Below are 21,029 nucleotides of genomic sequence, written 5' to 3' on the forward strand. Positions count from 1 at the left end.
TTCCCCTAGATGAAAATGCTGCCTGCTGTTGAATCATAGCTGAGTCCGTTCCTAGGCAATGCCTTTGGCCAAACAAGCTGCCTCACCCAAGTTGCATCTCCTCCCACCCCCCTTAGGCAGCCTGTAGCCAATGACTAGTCCATGACTGGGTACAAAGGCCTGGCCCCCTTGCTAAGTTCAGGACCTCTCTGAACAGAAAACCTGCTAAACCACCTACATGCAAATCTCCATCTCAGAGTGTAGTTTTTGAAAAGCGATAGACATGACCCATGATAGTCCTGTGTTCAATATATTCCCAAGGGTTCTTTTGTACACCTCCAGAGACATTAGTCCAGGTAAGCTACTTCCCTCTCCCCTACTCAAGGAGGGTACTAGAATGCAGGTAAGTGAGTGATATCACTACACCAGCCAACCAACAAACCAGAGTAAATTCAAGGTTAAGTAACTGATTCATCAACTTCGGTTTGTTATTATCAGAAATATCATTTGGGAAACACCTTACAAGAGGCGGAGCCATGAGCATATTTGGCCGTGTGGCTGAAAACACACCTTGTTTATAGGTGTGGATGATTTGACGAGGATATGAAGCCACATCCTGGATAAAAGCTGTGGCCTAGTAACCACATAAATCCTACTACTGTAGCGGCAGCAGAATGTCTTAGGCACTCTGATTGGGTACTTTCCACAGTTCATAAATGTAGGTTAAAAATACTACTTGCTACTAGTGTGCAGAGAAATACCTTCTTATCTAAAAGATGCTATCAGCCAGAGGTTGGTTAACGGATATAAAAGTGCAGCTAGACAGGAGGCATGAGTTCTGGTGTTCTGTAGCACTACAGGGTGACTATAATTCACAACAATTTATTGCATATTTTCAAATAGCTAGAAGAGCAAATTTTGAATGTTTACAACACAAATAATAACTGTTTCAGGTGATAGATATGTTAATTACCCTGATTTGGTCCATATACATTGTATACATGTATCACACTGTGCCCCATAAATATGTACAACTATAATGCATCAATTAAAAATAAAAAATAAATAAAAGGTGCTATCGGTCTTCCACCTAGACTACTGCGAAGCACACAGCCATTCAAAAAGTTTTGGGGCCACATTAACCCAACTCTATACTGACTTAAAAACATGAATATGGACATCCTGGCACTTTGGAAACAAAGATATTCCAAGAAGAAGGAAAAGGAATTAAAGACACTGGAAATATGAATATAGGGAAATTTGGTCAAACTATAAAAATATCAATGTGGCTACAATGTTTAGAGAAAATAATTTTGCAGTAGTGCTCCCAGAAATGTGAGACTAGCCAAATTTATTCTATAGGAGACGAATAAATTCAAAATATTAGTATTCCTTCAATGTTAGGAAAAGTATCAGTTTGATAACATACAACCTTGCTTTGAGTTCTTTGACAATGGCTCAGACATCGATTCTGTATCACTACTGCAGACTTTTGGCCTGTATTATACATCAAAATCACCTGTGGAATTAAAAAAAAAATGCCCAGGGCCCTACCCAGACCTACTGCCCTGCATTTCCAGGGATAGGGCTAACACACCGCTTTTTCTTTTTTTTGAGACAGTCTCACTCTGTTGCCCAGGCTAGAGTGCAGTGACACGATCTTGGCTCAATGAAACCTTCGCCTCCCCGATCCAACTGATTCTTGTGTCTCAGCCTGACAAGTAGCTGAGATTACAGGCACGCATCACCACACCTAGCTAATTTTTGTAGTTTTTAGTAGAGACAGGGTTTTGCCATGTTGGCCAGGCTGGTCTCGAACTCCCGGCCTCAAGTGATCCGCCTGCGTTGGCCTCCCAGAGTGCTGGGATTACAGGCATGAACCACCGCACCTGGCCTCAAGTACCTCTTTCTCCGGCAATCCTCATGCACATTAAAAGTTGAGAACACAACCCTACATCATAGACAGATATAAAAATCTATCCATCCCCTCTTTCCTAATCAAGGGGAAAAAAAAAAACTACAAAGGGGTCATATTACTTGGTTAACTTAAAGTCAGTGAATACTAGATTTTCCCAAAGTCTACTGGACTTACTCCAAAAACGCTGAGAGAAATTGCAAAGAGATCCATCCCCAGGGAGGCTGATTTGTATTCCTACGTGCTAATGTAAGACTAATTCTGTAAATGGATTGGTTTTGTGCCTTACTGTCAGAAATTTAATCTGTCTTCTCTTGTTTAATAGAAGAAGGGATAATTACTAAGAGCCAAAGCAGTAAAAAGTGAAGAAACTGACTTAAGGTTTTTGTTCCCAATGTACATCTCCAGGGCAAAGAGAACATGAAAGATCCCTCTGGGTGGTGGTTTAGGAAACTGAGAAAAGCACCTTGAGTTCAAAGAAGAGATTTGCAATAACATTTCTACTAAATCTAAGACTGAAAGGAGACTGTTCTCTAAAGGCGTTTATCTCAACTTTCCACATACTGCAAAAGCTGAGTGGAGTAGACCCACACAATCTCAATAGAAGAAACAGATGAGTTTCAGTTTCACCGGTCTTCGAGAAGGAAAAAAAACTGGTTGGCTGGTTGTGGGTGGGGGGCGTGGGGCATGGGGAGAAGGTCTGAAAGGCAGTCAAGATAAATAGGCATCCATTTATAATCCACAATTGGTCTTGAAATATATATTCTTATACACACACAGAGAAAAAAAAGTCAGAAATAGGCCAGGCAGTGGCTCACATCTGTAATCCCAGCAGTTTGGGTGACCGAGGTGGGCAGATCATTACGGGCCAGGAGTTCAAGACCAGCGCAGGTAACACAGTGAGCCATCCTCTCTAGAAAAACTTAAAACAAAGTAGCCAGGTGTGGTGGCGCCTCCCAGCTACTCAGGAGGCTGAGGTGGGAGGATCGCTTGAGCTTGGGAGGTCGAGGCTACAGTGAGCCATGATCACACCACCGCACTCCAGCCTAGACAAAAGAGAGAGATCCTGTCTCAAACGAAAAACAAAAAACAAATGTCAGAAACACACCAAAATGTTAACAATGGTAGCCTCTAAGCAATGACATTACTAAAGATTTTTATTTTCTTATTTCTATTCTTCTGAATTTCCTAAATATTTCTACAGTAAGCACGTGATATTTTCACAGACACAAAAGCAACACATTTTTAAAGTAAGATAATTTATGTTCAAAATGCTATCTAAATTCAGGGCCACACCAGGTGCTAGGGGGAGAGGTGCTGTTAGCAAGTATATAAGAAATGGTGTCTACACTCAAGAGAGCTAAAATCTTCATAGAGGTAAGTCACTGTCATGTAAAATGAAATAAACACAGGAGACTACAACAGGCGATATAAATCATCCCCCAAGGTACTCCAAAGTTCATTAGTAAGCCAGCTATATAGAAGTTGAAAATCATTTCTCCTAAAAAACAATGCTATAAAGAGCGGCTAAGCTACCAAGCAGTGCACAAAAAACCAATTTATCTCTTAATGTTTAACCTAATCCCCATGCCTAGCTATGAGGAAGAGCAAAAGGTATTCAATAAGTATTTGTTGATCACAAGTGCGGGTGATATAAGTGAACTATAATATACAGAATCTAACTAGCTCAGTGCCTTGCACACTGTAGATGCACAATAAATGTCCATGCAATTTGATTTATCCTTTTTTTATGGGAATAGGCATTCCAGCTTCAAGACACATTCTCACTCCCCTGGGGACTCTGGAGAGGAAAGAAGGTAGAAGACACCAACCTAAAGACAAGCAAGTGCTGGGGGAAAACCCAGGAGGCTGGGTGTGGTGGTGAAGGAGGGCGGTGTGAAGCAAAATGGGCTGGGCCTTTGCTTTGAGCCCCCTTTTAGTCTAAACTGGGATCTGAGCTTTAGAACACAGCAGAGAGAGAAGACAGGAAGAGGAGAAGCTTCAGACGGGTACCACAGTGGGCATGGTTTTGTTTGTGAAATGCCTAAAGACGTTCACATTAAGGGTCCCAGACACTGCAGGCACATTCCCACCATCAGGATTGGCTACAGAATTTGTGGGGCCTCTTGGTCAAAAATGATTAAGAATTTCAAGGGAACAGAGCATTGAACTAAGTGTGGGTCCTGGCTACCACAGAACCTTTCACTTGCCTTCTGGGCCTAGAATCCCCTCACCCTGATCTCTGTATGTTCATTCCCTCACCTCCTTTAAGTTTTCCACAAAATGTGACCTTCCCAGAAAGACTTTGTTGGACAGCACTATTGAAAATTACAGCCCCTCCCCTGGCAGATACACTCTATCCACTCCGCTTTTTTCCCCAGAACATTTATTTATTACCTGACAATTATTTGTCCATTGTCTAACTCTCTCTTCCCCTGAATGTAAGTTATACAAGGGCACAGGCTTTTTTCTTTCTTATTCGATGCTATAGTCTCAGTGCCTAGAACAGTGGCTGGTACTAAGAAGACACAATAAATATCTGTGGGATGAATGAATGAAACCCAAGCTGATTCACGCAGCAGATCCTTCCAACAAAGACCTGATGTAAGTCACAGTTGTTCTAGTATACACAGGCCTCATTTCAAAACATTCGTAAGTAGAGGCCTGTTTCTATTTACAAATTCGTGAATTAAAAACAAATGGCACTGAAGATAAGAACTTTTTAGTTGGGGGAAAGGGAGAAATTCGGGCTGGAGAAATCAGGGAAGAATTAACCCGGGAGATGGAACTCAAGCTAAGCTTTAAAAGGCAGGCAAAGGACAGGAAAGAGGCAAGGATGTTATTCCAGGTAAGTCAATTCGCGAGTACACACTTGGTTTGGTTTGCTGTCTCACCGCTTCCTAGCCAGAAGAAAAGCGTTTACATTGGGGAGCTTCCTTATTTGTATTTAACTTAAAAACAGAAGAAAGTTAAGCCATTAAATCTATCTTGTTGGCAACATAAATGCAGGATCTGACAGGTTAAATATTGACATGGGGAGTGATAAATATTGCCAGCAGTATTAAAACTTATAGCAGCCCTAAAACTCCACATCTTAACCTGGAAGGATGCTTTGAATGTTCAAGGGTTCTAGCTGTCAGAAGCAGATAATTTTGCCCACATTATTTCAACTCAGCAAATGTAGACAGGGCCCCTACTGTGCTAGTAAGGCAGGTGGAGGTAGAATGGTAAGGCAACAGATCCCGCCCTCCAGAGATTCACAAGAGGTGCTAAGGGCTTATCAGTGGTAAGTTTCAGCAAAGAAGTAAAATAGCATAGCAAACTCTTCTGAGTACTAATTATAATAGCACCAGCTTAACTGTATCAGCCCCTTTCTGTACTCTAGGCTAGGTGCTAAGTAAGTTCCAAGCCTTATTTCATTGCCTCTTCATAAGACAGGTACTAACATCATCATCATTTGACAGCTAAGACAGGGTAAATTAACCTGCCTAAGGCAAACTGATAGCAGCAGAGCCTGAACCTGAACTCGGGCCTACCAGACTGCAGAGCCCAGCCCCAAAGCCAAGGCTGTCCTGACTCCATTAATGTCATGTTTTTAGTTAAAAGAAACAAGACTTTAGCTGGGCACGGTGGCGCGTGCCTGTAATCCCAGCTACTCAGGAGGCTGAGGCAGGAGAATTGCCTGAACCCAGGAGGCGGAGGTTGTGGTGAGCCGAGATCGCGCCATTGCACTCCAGCCTGGGTAACAAGAGCGAAACTCCGTCTCAAAAAAAAAAAAAAAAAAAAAAAAAAAAAGAAACAAGACTTTAGGGCTCTCTGAGGACAAGGAGCCATTCTGTTTACTGCTGATTCCCCAGCACAAAGCTGATCAACCAATATATGTCGGATGAACAGAAAACACAGTCGTCCCCCCTTATCCAGTTTTGCTTTCCACAGCATCAGTTACTCACAGTACAATACTATGAGACCCCCACATTCATGTTTATCATAGTACATTGTTGTAATTGTTCTACTTTTTTGTTGCTGTTAATCTCTTACTGTGCCTTGTTTATAAACTTTATCATTGGTCTGCGTGTATAGGACAAAAAACATGGTATATATAGGGTTCAGTACTATCTGCATTTTCAAGCACCCGCTGGGGTTCCTGAAGTGTATCCCCAGTGGATAAGGTGAACCTACTGTACTCTCAGAGTTAGTGCAGCGTCACACACCCACCTAAAGTGGCTATCAGTTATTGATGGTTTTTCCTGCCCAACATCCACTTCTTCTCTTGAGGAAACCATCCCACTACCACTCTTAGTCAACACGATTTAGGCGGAGCTGACCTCACCTTTATCTTCAGGAATGGGTAATGAATACAAGTCTGGCCAATTTGAATCAGTGATTGGCTCAAAGGTGGACCCATGACCCAGTTTGCACCAGCGGGAATTCAGGTTCATGACTTGTTGCTCTCTTTCTGAGCTGCTAAGCAGATAGAATGTAAGACTAGAGTTGCTGGTAGCCATTTTTCCCCAAGAGGAGAGCCTGTCTGTGAATAAAGCCAACAAAAGGAAAACAGGATTAAGAGAAGGCGACTCCTACTTACCTTAGGTAAGCACCCAAAACAAACACTACCACATGGAATTCTGAGTTACAGCAATCAACAGATTCCAGTTTGGGTTAAGTCAGTTTGGGTTTTTTAAGCCAGTCTGAGTTGGGTGCTTGTTGCTTACAGCCCAGAGTCCTGATACACCACCTAAATAATAATGGAGCCCAAGCAAGTGGGTATCACAACCACTCCACTGAAGAAAGCAGCACACTTGCAATTGTACTCATGTATATCCATTATCTCCAAGAAGCCTGGGTTTATGAAGAGAGAAGGGAAGACAACGGCAGAGAAACTGCCTACTGCCTCTGAAATTCTGACCAGGGATGTGTCGTTTCTTTCGTTAGTTTACTTATACTAAGAACACTATCAAGTGCCAATTTAGGTATTCCCAACTCAACACCTAAAAAGAAATGGATGCTAAGCACTATTATTAAAAGCTTCATAAAAGATGAGGCTTGGGAGGAGTCCTGCGTTTTCATTTTCTTTTTTTTTTTGAGACAGAGTCTCGCTCTGTCATTAGGCTGGAGTGCAGTGGCGTGATCTTGGCTCACTGCAACCTCTGCCTCCCAGGTTCAAGCAATTCTCCTGCCTCAGCCTCCTGAGTAGGTGGGACTACAGGTGCGCACCATCACGCCCAGCTAGTTTTTTGTATTTTAGTAGAGACAGGGTTTCACCATGTTGGCCAGAATGGTCTTGATCTCCTGACCTTGTGATCCACTCTCCTTGGCCTTCCAAAGTGCTGGGATTACAGGCATGAGCCACCGCGCCCAGCTGAGTCCTGTGTTTTCATGTCAGCTTTGCTTGCCCATCAGAGGTTCTGGCCTATACCCAGCCAGATGACACTCGAAGGCAGCACTGCTCACCTACCTATCCAAAGGCAACTTCACTCTTGATTGCTAACTTACTAGTTGTTCTCACTCTAGTGATAGACACTGAAGACTCTCAAGTGGAGGAGACTGCACCAGAAATACAACCGGGTGCACTAATGAAAGTGTGCCGAAGGTTGAGAAGAAACCGGGCGGGGAGAAAGTGTAAGACGGTGATACTGGATTTTATTTCCCATTCATGTCAACTGGATCAGCTTCTGTTAGAGATTCTGGGGAGTCCCAAATGGAATGAACTCTTCCTTTCAGAAGCCATCCGTGGATGAAGAAAGGATTCTTGGGAAGGCACAAGGCAAAGGCAATAATATGGTTACCCAAGGCAGATCTAGCCCACAGACAGGTTTAGTTTAACCTGCAGTGTTAGCATCTAAAATTTTATTAATTTTTTAGTTACCAAATATTAAAAATGGGAAGAGTTTGTGAGGTAGATTGACATAGTGATGGCCCCAAATTTGTTCATGTCTCTCTGTAACCAAGCACTTGGGTAAATCCATACTGACTCTGGACTTGGCCACATGACAATAACAAACATGACCTATGCAGACTTCAAAAGCACCACTGCATCTGGCCATTGGGGCTCGCCCTCTTGATGCTCTCATAACTCTGAGAAGGCCCACTTGGGGCTAAGCTGCTGTATGATGACTCATAACCCAGATACACACCTCTCTCTCCTTCCCTCTCCATCTCCCCCTCTCCCCCCGCCTCTTCTCTTTCCCTCCCTCCCTCCCTCTCTCTCTCTCTCTCTCTCTCACACACACACACACACACACACACACACACACACACACACACAGAGCCAATTAGCCAACCCCAGAAGAAGACCAGCCTGGGTGACTGCAGCTAATCTCAGACGCATGAATGAGCTCACCCATGCCCAGCCCAAGCTGCCAGCCTACAAAATGGTGAGCTAAATAGTGATTGAAGCCAAAGTTTTGGATGGTTGTTTTTAAGTGAGACAGAATCTATGTTGCCCAGGCTGGTCTCAAACTCTTGGGTTCAAGCAATCCTCCTGCCTCAGTTCCCCCAGCAGCTGGGAGTACAGGTGTGTGCCACCATGCCCAGCTTGGATGGTTTTCTCATGCAGAAAAAACTGAAAGAGTCCACATAAAAATACATATTCCCAATTTTTAAAAAATCTAAAGACCTTACAACACTAGGACCACATTCCTACAGGGCAATAACCAGCTAATGGGGCAGTGGCTACTACCCTGACCTCAGCCATAGCATGTATTTCCCAATGTGTCTTTATCATCTTGCTCATGCTGTGGTCAAGTTCTGCTGTCATGTCATCTCATTATGGTAAAGAAGAGGTGAAATACTACATTCCACATACACAAGTTACTATCAAGAGTGAGAAAACCAGTACAACCACTTTGGAAAACTGTATCTACCAAGGCTAATCTATGCATACCTTATAACCCACTGATTCCACTCCCAAGTGAATACTCAGGAAAAATGTGGACACATTTTCCAAAAGATGTACAAAACATTTATGGTGGCATCATTTCTGAGAGTCCCAAGCTGGCTATCAACAAACTAGCAGCAATTCCCATCAACAGTAGATAAAATGTGGCATATTCATAGAGATCAATCTCACAGATAATGCCATTCATAAGAACTCAGACACATGAGTATATGCTGTATGACTCCACTTAATATACAGTTCAAAAACAAACTAAATGTGGTGTTAGAAGTCAGGTGAGGCCAGGCACAGAGGCTCACCTTTAGTCCCAGCAGTTTGGGAGGCCAAGGCAGGCAGATGACATGAAGCCAGGAGTTCGAGACCAGGCTGGCCAACACAGTGAAACCCCGTCTCTACTAAAAATACAAAAATTAGCCAGCCATGGCGATGCATGCCTGTAGTCACAGCTACTTGGGAGGCTGAGGCACAAGAATCACTTGAACCCAGGAGGTGGAAGTTGCAGTGAGCCAAGATTGCACCAGAGCACTCCAGCCTAGGTGACAGAGCAACCCTGTCTCAAAAAAAAAAAAAGTCAGGTGAGTGGTTACCCCTGGGTGGAAGGGAACTCAGGGTGGGGGATGTAGTTCTGACATGCTGATAATGCTGCCCTATGATCTGGCTGCTGCTTACATGGATGTGTACACTTGAAAATTCATCAAGCAATCGGGCACGGTGGCTCACGCCTGTAATCCCAGCACTTTGGGAGGCTGAGGCAGGCAGATAACGAGGTCAGGAGTTCGAGACCAGCCTGACCAACATGGTGAAACCCTGTCTCTACTAAAAATATAAAAATTAGCTGGGCATAGTGGTGTGCACCTGTAATCCCAGCTACTCAGAAGTTGCAGTGAGCCAAGATTGCACCACTGCACTCCAGCCTGGGCAACAGAGCAAGACTCAAAAAAAAAAATCAAGCTGTGCATTTAGGACTTATATATGTCAATACACAGTTTGAGCTTAAAAACTTTTAAAAGTGGGAAAACAAGACCAAGATGGCCATGTTTCAAGACAATTCCTACAATATCAGACATGTTTAATGTGACAAAAAGAACAGTTACCACTATGAAACAAATCATTATAAAACTATGACCAGAACACATAAAAACACCTCATGAGCTGAGAGAAAGGACCTACTGTGCAACTCCCAGCCTGCCTCACTCACGTGCATCACCTGCCTTAGCCCTATGGGCTCTGGGCGTGCAACCACTGACACAGGGATCCAAACCTTTTCCATAAACCCTGTCATCATTTATCAGACTGGAGATAAGGGGCAGGTTTATTATCCAAAAATCAGTTACTTTCCTAATGCTTATCTACAAATCTGTTGAAAATAATCACTTGAAAGAGTTGTTGGAAGAAATGAAAACTATAATGCCTCTAAACCCCTAAGACAGTAGCAAGGAGACAGTAAGTACGCACACAATGAATTATTACTTTATTTATAGCAGTGTTACTGATGATTGCAAAGTCTCGTTTCTTTTTGTTTTGAGACAGGGTTTCCCTCGGCTGGAGTGCGGTAGTGCAATTCTGGCTCACTGCAGTCTTGACCTCCCACGCTCAATCAATCCTCCCATGTCAGCCTCCCAGGTAGCTAGGACTACAGGAACATGCCACTATGCCTGGGCAATTTCTGTACAGATGGGGTTTCTCCATGTTGCCCAGGTTGGTCTGGAGCTCCTGAGCTCAAGAGATCCACCCACCTCGGCCTCCCAAAGTGCTAGGATTACAGGCATGAGCCACCTTGCCCAGCCACACAGTCTGTTTTTTGCCTGTTTTTGACAGGGTCTTGCTCTGTCACTCAGGCTGAAGTACAGTGGTACAATCATGGCTCACTGCAGCCTCAACCTCCTGGGCTCAAGCGATCCTCCCACCTCAGCCTCCCAAGTAGCTAGAACTAAAGGGGTGCACCACCACATCTAGCTAATTTTTAAAAATTTTTTGTAGAGATGGGGTTTCACTATGTTGCCCAGGCTGGTCTTGAATTCCCGGGCTCAAATGATCCTCCTGCCTCAGCCTCTAAAGTGCTGGGATTACAGGTGTGTACCACCACACCCGGCCTACAAAGTCCTCTTTAAAATTAGAGGTGCCCCAAAGGTTGTATGCTACTCATAGTAAAGCCTAGTAGTACCTAATGTGGTGATTCTGAAGGGGGCAGAGGAGATCAGGGACATGAATTCCAGGAAGACAGGGCAGACCTTTTCTAGCAACATGAAACAGATTCGGATGTGCCCTCTAGATCCTCCAGTACACAGGCTCCTTCTGTTTTTAGAATACAGCAGACCCTTGAACACCACGGGTTTGAACCATGTGAGTCCATCCACTTATATGCAGATTTTTTCCATAAACGTTACATCAAATGTGCCTCTGCCACAACCAAGACAGCAAGACAATCCTTCCTTTGCTGCAGCAGCCACCGCCGCCGCCTACCCAGTGTGATGGCAATGAGAATGAAGGCCTTTGTGATGAGCCATTTCCACTTAATAAATAGTAAATACATTTTCTCTTACAATTTTCTTAAGGATACTTTCTCCTCTAGCTTACTTTATTGTAAGGCTACGCTATATAACACACATAAGATACACAATACGCGTTAACGGACGGTTATCAGTAAGGTTTCTAGTAAACAGTAGGCTATTCATGGTTAAGTTTTGGGAGAGACAAAAATTATATGCAGATTTTTGACTGCAAGGAGGTCAGTGCCCCTAACCCCCACGCTGTTCAAGGATCAACTGTACTTGATTTACTTCTTTACTATTTTTGGTATCAATGCCTATACCTCTAAGGGTTACAACTGGAAAGTCTTGAGAATCAGGACCTGGAAGCTACAGAGTATAATGTCTTAAACTTGCCTGATCAAGCCAGTCATCAGATTTCAGAGCCCCTTCCCTGGTGATGGAGTTAGCAGGTCTGGGGAAGGCCCAGAACCTGTATTTTAACAAAGCTTCCAGTGATTCTTATGCCAACTCAAGTTTAACTTGGTGAACCTGGAGTTGAAAAGACCTGGATCCCCAGAATCTATCAGTGAGATAACCCTGGGCAAGTTACAGAGAATCTCTGAGTTTCTTCATTTGTAAAAGGAGAGTTAAAACCTACCTCACAGGATTGTTGTATTCAAATTAGGGCAGAGCATAGGTCCAAATACTTGGTAAAAACTCAAACAGTAGCTATTGTCACTTGAGTAAACTACATATTACATAAAATAATAGGCCATTATTGAAACAGCTTGCCACTTAAAGAATTATTCCCAATTGAGAGGATCACTTGAGCCCAGGAGTTTGAAACCAGACTGGGCAACACAGGGAGACCTTGTCACTACCAAAAAATTTTAAAAATTATCTGAGTGTGGTGGTGCCTGCGTGTAGTCCCAGCTACTCAGGATACTGAGGCAGGAGGATGGCTTGAGCCAGACAGTTTGAAGCTGCAGTGAGCTGAGAGGGTAACACTGCACTCTAGCCTGGGCAACAGAGCAAGACCCTGTCTCAAAAAAAAAAGAAAAAGAAAGAGAGAGAGAGAAAGAAAAGAAAGAGAAAGGAAGAGAAAGAGAGAACAGAGCAAAACCCTGTCTCAAAAAAAAAGAGACAGAGAGAAAGAGAGAGAGAGGGAGAGGAGGGAGGGAGACAGGGAGAGGTGGGGGAGGGAGAAGAGAAAATTGTTCCCAATTAGAAAGCTGTAGAGCCTTTCTTTGAGCCTAATTTAAATCAAACCATTAAAACCTGCTGCTTTGTCCTCTTAACCTGGGAGCCACTGATGCATTTCAGGTGATCTGGATTTTCCCAACTTTCTCAAGGGGATTATTTTTAACGGACAGAGGGTCCCCAGCTTCCTCCAGATTCTCCAAGGGATCTACGCCCCACAAAAAGATAAGAAATCCTAATGAAAGTGCCCAAGAGCTCTTCCCCCTCTCCTTCCTTTTTTCCTGAATCTTTTTGAATACGTGCACGGTTACAAAAATTAGTGCAAACAGTATGCAAAGAAAAGTTAAAATTCCTTCCTATTCATTACCTGGGTCCTCCTTTTCAAAAGCAACCTTTGTTCAAAGTTTAAGTAGCTTTCAAGAGCAGTATTTCTCAACCCCACACACACTCGCTGACATTTTCGCCTGGATAATTTTTTGTGCGTGCTGTCCTGTTGTGCACTGTAGGATGTTCACGAGCATCTCTGGCCTCTACCCACTAGATGCCCAGTAACATGCACACATACACACCCCGATGAGATACCCAAAAATCTCTGCAGACATTGCCAAATCTGGGGGAACAAAATCGCCCCGACTGAGAAGCGCTGCTTCCAGGAAGATCCTATGCACGCACAAACATCGGTGTTTGTGCGTCTACTCATTTTCTCGGGCAACTAGAGGCACACTGTTACTCTCCAAATCACTGAAGGGGTTCGCCCTGAGGGCAGGGGCGGGCGCGGGCCTCGGCGAGAGGCGACGGCCACTCACCAGGTCGCGGATGAGCTGGTCCACCAGCTGCTCCCCGCCCCCGGCGCCCTCGCGGGCCCGAGGAAATCGAGACCGGCTCGCCACGTCCTGCACCTCGGCCCGAGTCGCCCGCGCCGCCGGAGGCCTCCCTGCGCCCTCCAGGAGACCCTGGGCCAACGCCGGGTCCCCCGAGGCCTGTTCGCTGCGCCCGGGGGCCACCTCCGGCCGTCGCGCCCGCCTCTCGGCAGCATCGGGCCGCCGCCACTTCCTCGGCGCCTGGGCCTGCGTCAGCTCCTCCTGCCAGCGCCGACGGAACTCCTCTAGGCTGCAGTCGTCCATCGTCGCCGCTCCCGGTGCTCCACGTTCTCTTCGGCTCCACTGGGTGCCACGGGACAGTCCCTCCACGGGAAGTGTCCGCTACGGCCGGAAACCGCCGCCGCCGTCGCTCTAGGGTTCCGGGTGGGCGGCCACGCCCCCGCCACGCCCCCCGGGCTGCCCGTGTGCACACTTAGTCAGGCTAGTGACTTGTGGCGCCCAAGGCGGAGGTCTACGCACCTGCTCTTCAGCCCATCAGCTCTCCTGCCTATCACTTATGCTAAGCTCTGACTTCGCGCCAAGCATTGTTCCTTCATTCAACAAACATGCATTGAGCGACTACTATATGCCAGGCACCGAGAATTCAGCATTTAAACAAAACAAAAAACCCTGAGGTCATTTAAGTGGGAAGGGAGACTTTAAACAAATAAAAGTGAAAATTTGAATCAGTGATAGGTATTAGGAAGAAAACAAAATAAGGTAAGGCACGGGGCGGGAGTAAGGATTGATAGTGAAAATCTCTTTAAGATGTTATTTAAATTGAAATCTAAAAGAGAATCAACGGGTGGGAAAAGAAATAGTGGTATATACATATGATGGAATACTACTCAGCCATAAAAAATGAATTAATTGCATTCGGAGCAACCTGGATGGGACTGGAGACTATTATTCTAAGTGGAGTAACTCAGGAATGGAAAACCAACCATCATATGTTCTCACTCATAAGTGGGAACTAAGCTAGGAGGATGCAAAGGCATAAGAATGACTTTATTTTTATGTGACTATACACACACACACACATATGTATGTGTGTGTGTGTGTGTGTGTATATATATATTCCTCCCCTCGCTGCCCCCTCCCATCCCCAAAGTCCATGTAATCCCAGCACTTTGGGAGGCCAAGGACGGCAGATCATGAGGTCAAGAGATCGAGACCATCTTGGACAACATGGTGAAATCCTGTCTCTACTAAAAATACAAAAATTAGCTGGCCATGGTGGTATACACCTGTAAACCCAACTACTCGGGAGGCTGACACAAGAGAATTGCTGGAATCTGGGAGGCAGAGGTTGCAGTAAGCCAAGATCGTGCCACTGCATTCCAACCTGGATGACAGAGTGAGACTCTATCTCAAAAAAAAAAAAAAAAGAAAAAGGAAAAGGAAATGGAAACAGAAACGGAAATGGAAATGGAAAAGCAAGAAAGAAAGACAAGAGAGGGAAGGAAGGAGGGAGGGAGGGGAAAGAGGGAGGAAAGGAAGGAAGGAAAGAGAGAAAGAAAAAGAAAGAGAGAGAGAAAAAACAAATAAAAAGAAACAGACCCTATCTAGAATGCTAGCTCCATGAGAATAGAGGCCTGATCTATTTTATTCACTACTATGTTTTCAGCACCCCAAACAGTGCCTGGGACATAGTAGCTGCTCAATAAATGATGAATGAATAAATGAACTACTGTAAAGCTATTAAATGTTACATTGGAGAAGAAAATCTTATCACATGAAGAGAACTTCACAATATAGCAAGTGAAAAAAGTCAGGCTATATAACCATATATACATTATAACCTGTGTTGCATCTTTTTTTCAAGTGTGTATGTGCATTCTAAAAGGAAGAATATACACCCAAACCTGCATGGAAGAAATTTCTAGAGAAGGCAAGATTATGGGTGATTCTCATATTCTTTTTCTTTATCTCCATATTCTAATTTTCTTTTCCTTTCTTTTCTCTTCCTTTCTTTTGAGACGGTGTCTCACGCTATCACCCAGGCTGGAGTGCTGCCTCAGCTTACTGCAACCTCCACCTTCCAGACTCAATCAATCCTCCTGCCTCAGCCTCCTGAGTAGCTGGGACTACAGCATGTGCTACCATGCCCAACTTATTTATTTATTTATTTATTTATTTATTTATTTATTTATTTAGTAGAGAGGGTTTCGCCATGGTGTCCAGGCTGGTCTCAAACTCCTGGGCTCAAGCAATCTGCCTACCTCGGCCTCCTAAAATGCTGGGATTACAGGTGTGAACCACTATGCCCAACCATATAGTCTAATTTTCTACAGTGAATGTTGTCCTAGCCCGGGTTCCCGCAGTAAGCAAGCCTGAGCCCTGGGTTTGTAGGCAGCTAGTTTATTTAGAGCAGTGATTCCAGAAAAGAGGCCTGGGAGACTAAGAAGAATGAGACAGGGAAGAACGGACAGTTAATTGAAAGAGCATTTTTGAGCCAGGCACAGTGGCTGCCGCCTGTAATCCCAGCACTTTGGGAGGCTGAGGTAGGCGGATCACTTCAGGTCAGGAGTTCAAGACCAGCCTGGCCAACATGGTGAAACCCCATTTCTACTAAAACTATAAAATCAGTGGGATGTGGTGGCAGGCACCTGTAATCCCAGCTACTCGAGAGGCTGAGGTAGGAAAATTGCTTGAGCCTGGGAGGCGGAGTTTGCAGTGAGCCAAGATCACGCCACTGCACTCCAGCCTGGGTGACACAGCAAGACTCCATCTCAAAAAAAAGAGCATCTTTGAGTTGGTCCTACTGTAGCAATTTAGGCTCATCCCACTAGCACCTTCTAAGGAGACTTAGAACACAGCTCAGAACTGTCCTCCCAAGAAACAAGAGCCAGAAGAGGGAAGCATTTGTCTAGTGACTCATCCCCTACTGAAGAAATGCCAGGTCAGGAGTCTTAACAACCTCCCACTTCTAGATTGGGTATAAGTAAATGGATTCTCATGGATGCTCCATACCAAGGCAGCAGAGATGCTCTAAGACAAAAAGCAGGAGGTACCCAGTGCAACTAACAGGAAGTACTGTCAGGCTACAGCGATGACTAAGGTAAAAGACGATCAAGTGATGCAAGATGGAACATAAGCATCCAATACAAACAAGCATTCCCTTTTTTTCTGTAAAGGTTTTCTTTTTCTTTTTCTTTTTGTGACTGAGTCTCACTCTGTCACCAGGCTGGAGTGCAGTGGCGTGATCTCGGCTCACTGCAACCTCCGCCTCCCAGGTTCAAGCGACTCTCCTGCCTCAGCCTCCCGAGTAGCTGGGATTACAGGCACGCACCACCACACCCGGTTAATTTTTGTATTTTTAGTAGAGACAGGGTTTCAGCATGTTGGCCAGGAGGGTCTCCATCTCTTGACCTCATGATCCACCGACCTTGGCCCCACAAAGTGCTGGGATTACAGGCGTGAGCCACCACACCCGGCCAGTAAAGATTTTCTTATACACAGAAGGGGAAGCAGTCTCAGTCCTTCTTGGCACCACTCACTTCCTGGAGGCGAAGACATTGCTCAGCTCCTCTCACTTCCTCTTGGTGCAGACATGTGTCCCTGCCCTCTTGATGAACTTGATAGTCCACTTTTTCTCGGAGACCTTGAGCAATTCCAAGGTGCATCACTTACATGGAGTAAAGCCATACACCTCTCACATCATGTCCCACATGAACTTTCTGTGCTCGGTGAGTGCCTGCAGTGGCAGCAGCAGCCGCGCCTGGGTTTTCTCACATTCTGGGTCCTCACCTTGTGACCCTCATCGGGACCCACAGACATGGGAGACCACAGAGCTGTGGCTGCTGCTCATCAATGGCTGCTGCCAATAAGTATTATTTGTATAAAAACAATGAGCTAATTTTTTCCCATTCTGCTAACGTCTCATTCATCCTGTGTGCCTTCCATGTGAAATCCAAGGTCAGTCAAACTTGCTTTGATTATCTACTTGCATGTCAAAAGCCAAATATCACTTTTCTGATATCTCTTCTGAAATCTCTAGATTTTATGGACCATCTAACACTTAAAACAGTAGGTAAACTGGGGCCAAGCTCAGTGGCTCATGCCTGTAATTCCAGCACTTTGGGAGGCCAAGGTGGGTGGATCACCTGATGTCAGGAGTTGGAGACCAGCCTAGCCAACATGGCGAAAACTCATCTCTACTAAAAATACAAAAAACTAGCCGGGCATGGTGTAATCTCAGCTACTTGGGAGGCTGAGGCAGGAGAATCGCTTGAACCTGGGAGGTGGAGTTTGCAGTGAGCTGAGATCCCGCCACTGCTTTCCAGCCTGGGTGACAGGGTGAGACTCTGTCTGGAAAAAAAAAAAAAGAAAGAAAGAAAAGAAAGCAAGCAAGCAAACTGGAATTTAAAAAATAAATAGATAAGATGAGTCTCACTCTGTCACCCAGGCTGGAGTGCAGTGGCAGGATCATAGCTCACTGCAGCCTCAAACTCCTGGGCTCAAGTGATCCTCCTGCCGCAGCCTCCAAAGTAGCTGGGACTATAGGAGCATGCCACTATCTCAGGCTAATTTTTAAGTTTTTCATAGAGATAAAGTCTTGCTATGTTGCCCAGGCTGGACTTGAACTCCTGGCCTCAAGCAATCCTCCCACCTCAGGGGATTACAGGCATAAGCCCCCAATCCTGGCTTCAAACTGGAAAATTTTAAACACCCAATTATGCTGGTCAAGATCAATGTTTCCTGTTGCCCCTTTAAAAGAATTTTTACAAGGGCAGTGCAGGCAGACTAATGGGGCCATTAGTCACCCAGAGAAAATGAAAACCAGAGAGAGAAGCATGCTAAGAGGAAGGAAAATATTGTCTTTTTTTCAGTATTGCCTACCACTCATTGATGGTATTTATGTTGATTTTATATCTTTCCAGTAGTAAATTCCTGGACTTCCATTTCCTCAAGTGAAAAGTAAAGATAAAAATATCTTTCTTTCAGTATAACTGTAAGGCTGATAAAATGCCTATAAAACTCTTAGCATCCATAAAACATCATGTAGGCATTTAATAAATGATGTCTATGATCCATATTAATACAGTCTTGGCAGATAGAGATTGCATCTAACCTGTGCTCTATAAATCTAGTATTCCACGGGACCCCACCTTTTACCACATTGAGGGTATATTTTGCAACCTCAATCTGTTAAATTCTTTGTTTGCAAGCAACAGACGCCAATTCTTGCTACCTTAAGAAAAAAGGAATTGAACTCAGAGGTTGGCTTACTAAGTTAAACAAAAAGAGGAATAACCAGACCCTTGGAATGCCAAGAACCAGATCAGATTCAGGGATTTCATCATGGAAACTCCTGAACCATCTCTGCAGGATTGGATCCCTGCTTGTCTTCTATTTCCTACGATTCAAATTCCCAGAGCAGAGGTTCTCAGAGTGTGGCCCCTGAACCAGCAATACCTGAGAGTTTGTTTGAAATGCAAATTCTCAGCCGAGACCACTAAATTGGAAACACTAGGGGTCCAACCCCAGCAATGTGTGTTTTTAACAATCCCTCCTCGTGATTCTGATACATAACCCAGTTTGAGAATCACTCTCCTGGAGGACCATCTGACTGGCCTAAGGGAGTCACATTCCCAGCTCTTGATTGAGTGGGGAGGGGTTTACAATGTGCTGGATTTCCAGGACCACATAAACTACAAGAGGCAGAGTTCCCCAAAAACAGGAGGGAGAAGGGATGTTAGGTCACTATCCGCTTGGTAGATAGCATTGGCAAAGCTATCGTGGGAGAAGATTCTAGGAATTCAGCCTTAGTGTCTTCCATGCTACCTGGGTCTTCTCTGCTCATTGTTCATATGTGGTGTGTTCCCCTAGGACCCCCAGCTCAGCTTCTACTGGGCTACCTGGGTCTTCTCTGCTCACTGTTGATAATATGATCTGTTCCCTTAGGAACCCCAGCTCAGCTTCTACTAGAGCCCCAGAAAGACGGCAGAGACATGGTCATCATCCTTCCCCCAAGTATCTCTTACCTTACCCATCCTCCTCAGACCAGTCATACACAGGACTACAGAGGTGCAAGAATTCCTGTACTTCAGTAGGTTTCAAAAAGGTAGTGAGGGTGGGGGAGACAGGAGCAGAGATGAATTTGTTCTCAGGTACAAGGTAAGAAAGCGTGTCTCAGTCTCCCCTTGCTGCTGTCACAAAATAAGTGGCTTAAAACAACACACATTTATTCTCTTACAGTTCTAGGGGCCAGACGTCCAAAATCCATTTCACTGGGTTGAAATTAAGGTGTTGGCAGAGCAGTGCTCCCTTCAGAGTTTCCAAGGGAGTATCTGTTGTCTCGCCTTTTCCTGATTTGGGCTTCACAGTCCTTGCACTCCTTGGCTTGTTGCCCCTTCCTCCCTCTTCAAAGCCAGCAGTGAAACATCTTGCTTCAGTGGTCATGTTGCTTTCTGTCTCTGTGTGCAAATCTCCCTCTGCCTCCTTGATTTGTTTTGTTTTGAAACAGGGCCTCCACCTGTCACCCAGGGTGAAGAGCAGTATGATCATGTCTCACTGCAGCCTCAAACTCCCGGGTTCAAGTGATCCTCCTGCATCAGCTACCTGGGTAGCTGGGACTACAGGTATGTGCCACCATGCCTCACTAAATTTTAAATTTTTTTTTGTAGAGATAGGGTCTTGCTATGTTGCCCAGGCTGGTCTCGGACTCCTGGCCTCAAGCAATCCTCCCACCTCATTACAAAGGGCCCACGTGGCAATCCAGGATAACCTCTCCATCTCAAGATCCTTAATTTAATGACATTGGCAAAAAAACTTTTTTTTTTTTTTAAATTGAGACAGTCTCACTCTGGAGTGCAGTTACACGATTCCAGCTCACTGCAATATCTGACACCCGGGTTCCAGCAATTCTCATACCTCAGCCTCCCGAGTACATGGGATTACAGGTGCCTGCCACTACACCCAACTCATTGTTTTGTATTTTTAGTAGAGACAGGGTGTCACCATGTTGGCCAGGCTCGTCTCAAACTCTTGGCCTCAAGTGATCCCCTGCCTCGGTCTCTCAAAGTGCTGGGATTACAGGCGTGAGCCACCACACCTGGCTAACATTTACAAAAATCTTTTGCCATTTAAGGTAACATTCACAGGTGCCACAGATTAGGACCTGGATTTTTTTGAGGGGTCACGTTTCAGCCTATAGCAAATGGACTTCAGTAACCACAGACTCAAATGCCTACAGATGACCCCAGGAAACAAAAGTGGGCCAAATGAGCCAGCTGTGGACCATAACAAACTGGAGAATGGACGTCCATGTAGAGCACAAAGCCAGTTTTTTTTTTGAGATGGAGTTTCCTCTTGCTGAGGCAGGAGAATCGCTTGAACCCGGGAGGTGAAGGTTGCAGTGAGCTGAGATTGAGCCATTGTACTCCAGCCTGGGCAACAGAGCGAGGCTCCATCTCAAAAAAAAAAAAAAAAAAAAAAAAAAATAGCAAACAAGCAAACAGTAGTTTATTCTTGAACAAGCCATGAGTTGAGTCAAAACTCCTTTCAACTTATATTACTACTTCCTTCCCTCTTCTAAGTAGAGATTGAAGAATCACACCTCATTTGGGATCACTAATGTGTGAACACCAGGAAATTAATATGAAAATGAAAATAAGAAATGGTGACAGTTTTAAAGTATGTTGTTTAGAAACATGAACAAAGCATCGGGATGGTGTGAGTGGCCATTCTGAATGTCAGCCTCGCCC

At 44.8% G+C, this 21,029-nt stretch overlaps 1 protein-coding gene across 3 annotated transcripts in view; it reads right to left on the bottom strand.

Annotated features, from left to right (window-relative positions):
• Positions 1-21,029, bottom strand: part of LOC105728572 (E3 ubiquitin-protein ligase RNFT2) — a 292,363-nt gene that overhangs the window by 111,841 nt on the left and 159,493 nt on the right. Inside the window, exon 1 of one of the 3 annotated variants that reach the window (XM_012468998.2) lies at positions 13,267-13,645. The exons of the other annotated variants lie outside the window; for them this stretch is intronic. Within the exon in view, the coding sequence (XP_012324421.2) occupies positions 13,267-13,584 (318 nt within the window). The 5' untranslated portion in view covers positions 13,585-13,645. Of the gene's footprint in view, positions 1-13,266; positions 13,646-21,029 lie in introns of those variants that run through there. 3 annotated transcript variants of the gene reach the window in all.

This window comes from Aotus nancymaae, unplaced genomic scaffold (assembly GCF_030222135.1).
Source record: "Aotus nancymaae isolate 86718 unplaced genomic scaffold, 86718_ANA_hifiasm-v0.15.2.pri h1tg000021l, whole genome shotgun sequence".
NCBI lineage: Eukaryota > Metazoa > Chordata > Mammalia > Primates > Aotidae > Aotus > Aotus nancymaae.